Source organism: Oncorhynchus clarkii, chromosome 3, assembly GCF_045791955.1.
Source record: "Oncorhynchus clarkii lewisi isolate Uvic-CL-2024 chromosome 3, UVic_Ocla_1.0, whole genome shotgun sequence".
Lineage (NCBI taxonomy): Eukaryota > Metazoa > Chordata > Actinopteri > Salmoniformes > Salmonidae > Oncorhynchus > Oncorhynchus clarkii.
In genome coordinates this window covers 79816400-79827509 of record NC_092149.1, presented here as the reverse complement: position 1 = coordinate 79827509, position 11110 = coordinate 79816400, and the positions used below count along the sequence as shown (strand labels likewise).

Sequence of the window (11110 nt, the reverse complement as noted above, 5' to 3'; positions counted from 1 at the left end):
ACTCTGGGCACCTTATTCATCCAAGCTACTCAATACTGCTCTCAGCCATGACAAGTTAAACTTTGGACCAGTAGTGTATATACAGTGCCTTGCGAAAGTATTCGGCCCCCTTGAACTTTGCGACCTTTTGCCACATTTCAGGCTTCAAACATAAAGATATAAAACTGTATTTTTTTGAGAAGAATCAACAACAAGTGGGACACAATCATGAAGTGGAACGACATTTATTGGATATTTCAAACTTTTTTAACAAATCAAAAACTGAAAAATTGGGCGTGCAAAATCATTCAGCCCCTTTACTTTCAGTGCAGCAAACTCTCTCCAGAAGTTCAGTGAGGATCTCTGAATGATCCAATGTTGACCTAAATGACTAATGATGATAAATACAATCCACCTGTGTGTAATCAAGTCTCCGTATAAATGCACCTGCACTGTGATAGTCTCAGAGGTCTGTTAAAAGCGCAGAGAGCATCATGAAGAACAAGGAACACACCAGGCAGGTCCGAGATACTGTTGTGAAGAAGTTTAAAGCCGGATTTGGATACAAAAAGATTTCCCAAGCTTTAAACATCCCAAGGAGCACTGTGCAAGCGATAATATTGAAATGGAAGGAGTATCAGACCACTGCAAATCTACCAAGACCTGGCCGTCCCTCTAAACTTTCAGCTCATACAAGGAGAAGACTGATCAGAGATGCAGCCAAGAGGCCCATGATCACTCTGGATGAACTGCAGAGATCTACAGCTGAGGTGGGAGACTCTGTCCATAGGACAACAATCAGTTGTGTATTGCACAAATCTGGCCTTTATGGAAGAGTGGCAAGAAGAAAGCCATTTCTTAAAGATATCCATAAAAAGTGTTGTTTAAAGTTTGCCACAAGCCACCTGGGAGACACACCAAACATGTGGAAGAAGGTGCTCTGGTCAGATGAAACCAAAATTGAACTTTCTGGCAACAATGCAAAATGTTATGTTTGGCGTAAAAGCAACACAGCTCATCACCCTGAACACACCATCCCCACTGTCAAACATGGTGGTGGCAGCATCATGGTTTGGGCCTGCTTTTCTTCAGCAGGGACAGGGAAGATGGTTAAAATTGATGGGAAGATGGATGGAGCCAAATACAGGACCATTCTGGAAGAAAACCTGATGGAGTCTGCAAAAGACCTGAGACTGGGATGGAGATTTGTCTTCCAACAAGACAATGATCCATGTGCCTTGATTTATAAATCATCCATATATATCAACTAAAAAATGACAGATCTTACTTCTGTTGCCTGTTTGAGTGTTTGTTTAATAATAGCCTACTGATTCTGTGAGCACCAAGCCTCATGCAACGGAAACATGTCTGATAAAGCAATTTCACAGATTCGGCTGTTTTTATTCTTTGCTACGCTGTAAAAGGCTTTACATTTGTTTTCGTTCGAACAGACTAGTATTACTTATAATTTATTTTGTGTTGTTAACACTGTTCCAAACGGGCAGAAATTGTCACACATAATATACATGCAACTCTCACTCCTATACCCTCCTTTTTCTTGATCTCCTTCTTGTTATTATTACAATTATTATTATGATCATCATTATGATAAGTAATGTCATTATAAATAATAGGTTTGTTATCGTAGTAGCCTTGTATAACCACCATTAAGCTGTAGGCCTAAGAGCACTTCCTGTTTAGTCTTGGTACCGTAACTTACTTAGGCCTACATTTCAAGATATTAGGCTACTGTATCAATCAATTAATAATTTGTTCATGCCATCACACAGCATATGAGACATTCATGCCTTGAAATGCAATCAATAACTTTTGTTTTAAAATTAAATAACAAAGGGATCTGTGAATAATTAGCCTAAACAATGAATTGCAACTGCAATTCACGAATGAGTGCAACTGTTTTTAGTCTGCTGTAATAAAGGCTTTGTGTTTTTTTTTTCTTCGTTAGAACAGACTCTCTGGTACACTTATTTATTCAGTATTTACACTGTTCCAATGGTCAGAAAAAAATAATAATATTGTAATCTAAGAGCATCTGTTTGGCACACACAATACTCACGCAGCGCTTGCTCCTATACCCTCCTTTTTCTGGATCTCCGTTAGTTTCCACAACTAAATCAAATGTCTTCCACACATCTGACTTCCCCTTTCCCTCCTGAGCAACCAGTAAACATTTGCCATTTTCAAGTTTATTTTTCACATCCTCTGCTTTCTAGGGAGTTTTTCCTAGTCACCGTGCTTCTACACCTGCATCGCTTGCTGTTTGGGGTTTTAGGCTGGGTTTCTGTACAGCACTTTGTGACATCAGCTGATGTAAGAAGGGCTTTATAAATACATTTGATTGATTGATACTGCAGATACACACTGTAAATACTGTAGATAGATACTGTAGCTATATACTGTAAGTATATACTGTATATACTGTAGATAGATACTGTAGATATATACTGTAGATATATACTGTAAGTATATACTGTAGATATATACTGTAGATATATACTGTATATACTGTAGATAGATACTGTAGATATATACTGTAGATATATAATGTAAGTATATACTGTAGATATATACTGTAAGTATATACTGTAGATATATACTGTAGATATATACTGTAGGTATATACTGTAGATATATACTGTATATACTGTAGATATATACTGAGATAGATACTGTAGATATATACTGTAGATAGATACTGTAGATATATGCTGTAGATAGATACTGTGGATATTTACTGTATATACTGTAGATATATACTGTAGATATATACTGTAGATATATACTGTAGATATATACTGTAGATATATACTGTATATGCTGTAGATAGATACTGAGATAGATACTGTATATAGATACTGTAGATATATACTGTAGATAGATACTGAGATAGATACTGTAGATATATACTGTAGATATATACTGTAAGTATATACTGTAGATATATACTGTATATACTGTAGATAGATACTGTAGATATATACTGTAGATAGATACTGTAAATATATACTGTATATACTGTAGATAGATACTGTAGATATATACTGTAGATAGATACTGTGGATATTTACTGTATATACTGTAGATATATACTGTAGATGTATACTGTAGATATATACTGTATATATATACTGTAGATAGATACTGTGGATATTTACTGTAGATACTGTAGATATATACTGTAGATATATGCTGTAGATAGATACTGTGGATATTTACTGTATATACTGTAGATATACACTGTAGATGTATACTGTTGATATATACTGCATATATATACTGTAGATAGATACTGTGGATATTTACTGTAGATACTGTAGATATATACTGTATATATTGTAGATACTCTAGAGATACACACTTTTTTAAATTATGTTTTATTTTACCATTATTTTACCAGGTAAGTTGACTGAGAACACATTCTCATTTACAGCAACGACCTGGGGAATAGTTACAGGGGAGAGGAGGGGGATGAATGAGCCAATTGTAAGCTACTGTAGATACATTATGTAGATAGATACTGCGGATATATACTGTAGATACATACTGAAGACACGTACTGTATATACTGTAGATACTGTTTATTCTCTATCTAAGTTCAAATTCAGCTAGTCTGATTTCCAGTCTGACGATGGGTTTGGTTGAAACTGAATTGCGAGCAGGCTGGAAGACAGCAAAAGCATACAAGGGAGATAGATGTTGAGTGAATCGTGTGTCCCCTGTTGCAACATTATGGCTACACAGATGCTAACCTACAGCAGAGTTGTCAGTTGTCAGTGGTCGGAAAATCCCATAAACTTAAATACAGACTTATAAAGACTGATTCAAAAGATCTAGTAAACCAAGTCTACTCATATCATAGAACCAAAACCACCAAAAACCGAAAAAGGTAAGAAACACACTCACACACACTCACACACACCGTTCATGTACATGCTATTAAAACAGAGAGAACAGCTATGCAATGAATGATAAAAACATTGACTTTCATAAAGTTTGTAGGTTACAGGTTACAGATCCAGAGCGATCTAAAGGGGTTGCAAAGGTTAAATTCTGAGATTCTGGAGATGAACCTAAAAACATGGGAACCCAGCCTTAGGCTTTTACAGCTTTCACTCCCCTCAGATCCTCCGCTGTTGCCTGGAAACCAAGCATCATTTATTTTCTTTACTTCCGTTCTGTCTCCCTATCCGACCATATTACCTGTGGCATTAAACACGATCAGGTGAATGGCTTGGTTAAGAGGAAGTCATAGGAAATCATACAATCACAGAACCAAGTTCTAGGAAGACACACAGTGAGAAAGGTATAGCGGCATACACCGAGAAAGAGAGAGAAGATTTTATTGAAACACACACTGCTCTCCTAGCTCCAGACTTTTCTACATTCTCTGTAATATTCCTACTTCTATCCTCTGAACTCAACTCTTCAATATCAGAATATCATCTTTAAAGCAGGCAGGGTTTTCATCCTTGTGATATGCATAAACCCTAATGCCTTAAATTGTCAGGGAGGTTGGATATCAGTTTTAGAAAACATGTCTGCTCACTGTAAGCTGCTCCCACAAGTGATCTTTAATGAGGATCTAATGCATAGTGCTGAAAGCTTCTGTTAAAGAAAGAAGTGAAAGAGGAGAAGTGAGAGGAAGAGAAGGTGTAGAGAGAAGGGGAAAGAAAGGAGGAGAAGGGGAGAAGGTGAGGTAGAATAAATTGGTGTGAAAGTGTGCTCATAGAGTTGAAGAGCAGTTTTTGAAAGACAACTTCACATTTTCTATTGACCTTTACCACCACACCCACCACCAGCTCCTCCTCCTCTTCCTCCTCCTCCATCATACATCTCATCCGTTCCATAGCACCAGTCCAGGCTATTCTCACAATACACTCTAGGAGTGTATGTAAACTTTCTATTTCACCAGTAAGGAACATATGAGAACACAATGTGCACTCAGTCTACCCTCCACATTTCTCAGCTCAGTCACTGTGGTGCTCAGTCTACCCTCCACATTTCTCAGCTCAGTCACTGTGGTGCTCAGTCTACCCTCCACGTTTTTCAGCTCAGTCACTGTGGTGCTCAGTCTACCCTCCACATTTCTCAGCTCAGTCACTGTGGTGCTCAGTCTACCCTCCACGTTTCTCAGCTCAGTCACTGTGGTGCTCAGTCTACCCTCCACGTTTCTCAGCTCAGTCACTGTGGTGCTCAGTCTACCCTCCACGTTTCTCAGCTCAGTCACTGTGGTGCTCAGTCTACCCTCCAACTTTCTCAGCTCAGTCTCTGTGGTGCTCAGTCTACCCTCCACGTTTTTCAGCTCAGTCACTGTGGTGCTCAGCTGGGATCTTTGAACTGGAGAGATAGGAACATCAAGATTTTAAATCTTTAGTGTCAGAACAAATGCAAACCACATTCTTTGTGGGACAGATATACTGTAAGTCGGGTTGCAAAATCCTGGTAACTTTCCCAAATTCACAGGTTTTCCAGAAATCTTGGTTGGAGGATTCCAGAATGTTCTGCTTATCTTCCAACCAGGATTTCCTAAATAACTAGGAATTTTGTGACCATCAGCAGAATTTTTCAACACTAATTATAAGTCTTCCAATTTCACATTACCTTCTTTCTCTGTCTGTAGGTTAGCCACTGTAGACTTTATAGCTCCAATCTCCATCAGCAAGGATGGCTGGCAGCTTCTCCCTAAGTCTCCTAGGTCCTCACTCTTAACCCTCTGTACCTCAACATGTATCTCTGAACTGATCTCATTCTCTGTGACTACGTTCTGTGTCTCTGAACTGATCTCATTCTCTGTGACTACGTTCTGTGTCTCTGAACTGATCTCATTCTCTGTGACTGTGTTCTGTGTCTCTGAACTGATCTCATTCTCTGTGACTGTGTTCTGTGTCTCTGAACTGATCTCATTCTCTGTGACTACGTTCTGTGTCTCTGAACTGATCTCATTCTCTGTGACTATGTTCTGTATCTCTGCCCCAATCAGACCCAAGCACAGCAACACCAGCAGAGCTACAATATCCCTCATTCTTTACCTGTCCTGGACTAGATCTGTGTGAAATAGCTCTGTTGTGTTTCTCTATGATGTGTCTGTTGTGTCTCTATGGAAATGGGCACCTGTTCAAAGGCACTTATGTACCTAGCAGGAAGTATAATTTGATCATATTTTTTGTAAAATATTCCCTAGTGAACTGATTTTATCTACATGTTTACTGAAAGTCATTACCATGTTATCTTATCTTATCTATGGATTTTGATATAATTTGTTTCCTGGAACAATGTTCACATACCCACAAACAGAGAAACATTTATTCTATAGTTCAAAATGAAACCATAGCTAAATATATATATATTTAAAATAAAATAGGGATTGATACAATTAAATAATTGAAATAGTGAACTTTCAACAGTAGCATGCATTGCATCATTACACCTTATAGCTTACGCTAATTGACAGTACTTGTCCCTTGTCCAGGTCCCTTTGTCAAATGTCAGTATATCTGGTTTAGGGACAAGGAGGCACCATAGCTGTTGGAATTGGGGATGCTGAGGGTGCTGCAGCACCACCCTGTAAAATCAGAATTTGAAAATATAATTAACAAAACATGATTACAAGAAATAATTATAATTATTATTCTTCACAAAAGTAGTGCACTGGGCCTTTACGAGTTCTTTATTAGTAGACCTATATAGCTATCTTTATATGATCGGATTTGTCTTTCGCTTCTCTACAGAAAATGGGAGCTGTTCAAGGACACTTACAGTACCTTCAGAAAGTATTCACACCCCTTGACTTCTCCCACATTTTCCACAGTTCCCAAAGTAAACGGCCTATTTCTCAGGACCAGATGCTAGAATATGCATATAATTGACGGATTAGGATAGAAAACACTCTAAAGTTTCCAAAACTGTCAAAATATTGTCTGTGAGTATAACAGAACTGATATTGCAGGCGAAACCCTGAGGAAAATCACACCAGGAAGTGGCTTCTATTTTGAAAACTCCATGTTCCATAGTCTGCCTTTGCTCCATTTAAAGGGATATCAACCAGATTCCTTTTGCTATCGCTTCCTCAAGGTGTCAACAGTCTTTAGACATAGTTTCAGGCTTTTATTTGAGCGAGAAAGATAACATTGCGTCATTGTATGGCCGGGTTCCAGCAGCGTTTTGCTTGGCGCAACAGAGTTTGGGCAGCCATTGCCTTTCCCTCTCCTACTAAAAAAGACAGTTGCGGTTGATATATTATCGATTATATATTTTAAAAACAACCTGAGGATTGATTATAAAAAACGTTTGACATGTTTCTGTGGATATTACGGATACTATTTGGAATTTGTCTGTGTTGTCGTGACTGCTCTTTTCTGTGGATTTCTGAACATAACGCGCCAAACAAACAGAGGTATTTTGGATATAAAAATAATCTTTATGGAACAAAAGGAACATTTATTGTGTAACTGGGAGTCTCGTGAGTGAAAACATCCGAAGATCATCAAAGGTAAACGATTAATTTGATTGCTTTTCTGATTTTCGTGACCAAGTTACCTGATGCTAGGTGTTCATAATGTTTTGTCGAGCGATCGATAAACGTACGCAAACGCTTGGATTGCTTTCGATGTAAAGCATATTTTCAAAATCTGACAGGTGGATTAACAAAAGGCTAAACTGTGTTTTGCTATATTGCACTTGTGATTTAATGAATATAAATATTTTTAGTAATATTATTTGAATGTGGCGCTATGCAATTCAGCGGTTGTTGATGACAATTATCCCGCTAAAGGGATGGGTAGCATCAAGAAGTTAATGGACTCTGTGTGCAATAATAGTGTTTAAAATTATTTTTGAATGACTACCTCATCTTTGTACACCACAGATATAGGCCGTGTCTAGACTTGACAGTTCATGCAGCTTTAGTAATATGATCATAGAGTTCTGATCAGTGAATTATGAAAGCGCCATCTACACCTACATGTGTGTATCTACACCTACATGTAAATGTGTCTACTGTGTCCACAGTGTGTCTGAATTCCCTTTTCCCGCTCTATATTCAAATGACTGTATGCATTCTACAGACGGTGGAATAGGCAAAATATGATAATAGCACAACAACAACTGATGGCAGCAGCTAACTATTGTAGCTCACTAGCCAGCTAACCTCTGTAGCTGGTTAGCATACAACGCCAAAGGGATTGCAAAGGGTTAGCTTAACTCTAGCCATATAAAATGTGTTTTTTTCTTCTAAATATTACCTAGCTGGCTAGCATTTGAGGCCAGCAAAAACGTTGCTCACATGCTAGGCATGTATTTTCTCCAAAGTAATTATGAAAAGGTGCCTTTTGGTCCCAAAAACATACGTTTTCTGGAGACTTGTGGGAGGGGTGCTGATGACGTCGCCCACTGCATTTCAGTAGCCTGATTACTTCCAGACTGAGGAGAAATCCACACACAATGCATCCCTGACCACCTCCTGAACTGGTCTGACAGATGAACACAATCAGACCACAATGAGACTTTTGTGAGTCTAGAACCGTCTTCTCAATGCAGTCTTTGTATTCTGATAGCAGAAGTCACATGTAACTGTCAAATGTTGACACGACCAGATTATCTGTAAGGTCCCTCAGTCGAGCAGTGATTTTCAAACACAGATTCAACCACAAAGACCATTCAGGAATTCCAATGCCTCACAAAGAAGGGCACCTATTGGTAGATTGGTAAAATAAGAAAAGCAGACATTGAATATCCCTTTGAGCATGGTGATGTTATTAATTACACTTTGGATGGTGTAATAATATACCCAGTCACTACAACGATAAAGGCGTCCTTCCTAACTCAGTTGCCGGAGAGGAAGAAAACCGCTTAGGGATTTACCATGAGGCCAATGGTGTATTGAAAACAATTACAGAGTTGTTGGCTGCCATAGGAGAAAACTGAGGATGGATCAAGAACATTGTAATTACTCCACAACACTAACCTAATTGACAGAGTGAAAATAAGGAAGCCTGTACAGAATAAAAATATTCCAAAACAATCAATCTGTTCGCAACAAGGCACTAAAGTAATAGTGGAAAAAATGTGGCACAGCAATTTACTTTTTGTCCTGAATACAAAGTGTTATGTTTAGGGCAAAGCAAATACATTAGATTTCTGAGAGCCACTCTCCATATTTTCAAGTATAATGGTGGCTGCATCATGTTATGGGTATGCTTGTAATCCTTAAGGACTGGGGAGTTTTTAAGCACAGGTAAAATGCTAGAGGAAGACCTGGTTCAGTCTTCTTTCCACCAGGCACTGGGAGATGAATTCACCTTTCAGCAGGACAATAACCTAAAACACAAGGCCAAATCCACACTGGAGTTGTTTACCAAGAAGTCTGTCAATGTTGCTGAGTGCCCGAGTTACATTGTTGACTGAAATCTGCTTGAAAATCTATGGCAAGACCAGAAAATGGTTGTCTAGCAATGATCAACAACCAATTTGACAGAGCTTGAAGAATGTTGAAAGGAATAATAGGCAAATATTGTACAATCCAGGTGTGGAAAGCTCTTAGGGACTTTCTCAGAAACACTCACCGCTGTAATCGCTGCCAAAGGTGACTCTAACAGGTGCAGTATAGTGAAAACGTATGTAAATTAGATATTTCTGTATTTCATGTTCAATAAATGTGCAAAAAATGTGTGTAACAACAAAATCTGGAATAAGTCAATGGGTATGAATACTTTCTGATGGCACTTATATGCACGGAGTATTATTTGATTCGATTATTTAGTAAAATATTCACCAATGAACTGATTTTATCTACAGTGTTTACGGACGTCATCGCCATATCATCTTATCTATGGGTTTTGATATCATTTGTTTCCTGGAACCATGTTCACAGCCACACAAACAAAAAAAATGTATTAAATAGTTTCAAATGAACCCATAGCTAAATCTTTATTTTATTTAACGTCTTTTAAATTGTTTTTTACTTAGGGATACATACAATTAAAACATTGAAATGTTGAACGGTCAACAGTCATATTGTATTTTTCTAGTATAGGGACAGGCAGGAACACCATCAAATCCTATTGATTTTGATCAACTATAACACTCTAATGTCAGTATATCTAGTTTACAGTGGTTGCGAAAGCATTCACCCCCTTTGGCATTTCTCATATTTTGTTGCCTTACAACCTGAAATTAAAATATATTTTGGGGGGGGGGGGGTTTGTATCCTTTGATTTACACAACATGCCTACCAATTTGGAGATGCAAAATATTTTTTATTGTAAAACAAACAAGAAATAAGACAACAAAAACTGAAAACCTTAGCGTGCATAACTATTCACCCCCCCCAGTCAATACTGCCACCTTTTGCAGCAATTACAGCTGCAAGTCTAAGCTTGGCACATCTAGCCACTGGGATTTTTGCCCATTCTTCAAGGCAAACTGCTCCAGCTCCTTCAAGTTGGATGGGTACCGCTAGGGTACTGCAATTGTTAAGACATGCCACAGATTCTCAATTGGATTGAGGTCTGGGCTTTGACTAGGCCATTCCAAGACATTTAAATGTTTCCCCTATAAACCACTCGAGTGTTGCTTTAGCAGTATGCTTAGGGTCATTGTCCTGCTGGAAGGTGAACCTCTGTCCCAGTTTCAAATCTCTGGAAGACTGAAATAGTTTCCCTCAAGAATTTCCCTGTATTTAGCGCCATCCATCATTCCTTCAATTCTGACCAGTTTCCCAGTCCCTGCCGATGAAAAACATCCCCACAGCATGATGTTGCCACCACCATGCTTCGCTGTGAGGATGGTGTTCTTGGGGTGATGGAATGTGTTGGGTTTGCGCCAGACCTAGCGTTTTCCTTGATGGCCAAAAAGCTCAATTATAGTCTCATCTGACCAGAGTATCTTCTTTCATATATTTGGAGAGTCTCCCACATGCCTTTTGGTGAACACCAAATGTGTTTGCTTATTTTTTTCTGGCTACTCTTCTGTAAAGCCCAGCTCTGTGGAGTGTACGACTTAAAAAGTGGTCCTATAGACAGATACTCCAATCTCCGCTGTGGAGCTTTGCAGCTCCTTCAGGGTTATCTTAAGTCTCTTTGTTGCTTCTCTGATTAATGCCCCCTTTGCCTGG

General features: G+C 38.5%; 1 protein-coding gene across 1 annotated transcript; it reads right to left on the bottom strand.

Annotated features, from left to right (window-relative positions):
* Nucleotides 1-4582: 4582 nt before the first annotated feature.
* LOC139386131 (M-zodatoxin-Lt4b-like) lies at nt 4583-6022 on the bottom strand. The gene is made up of 3 exons (XM_071131568.1): nt 5602-6022; nt 4951-5337; nt 4583-4605 (listed from the first exon to the last, which is right to left on the bottom strand). Exons 1-3 carry the CDS (start codon nt 6020-6022, stop codon nt 4583-4585), a joined length of 831 nt encoding a protein of 276 aa, XP_070987669.1.
* Between the last annotated feature and the right edge of the window lie 5088 nt (nt 6023-11110).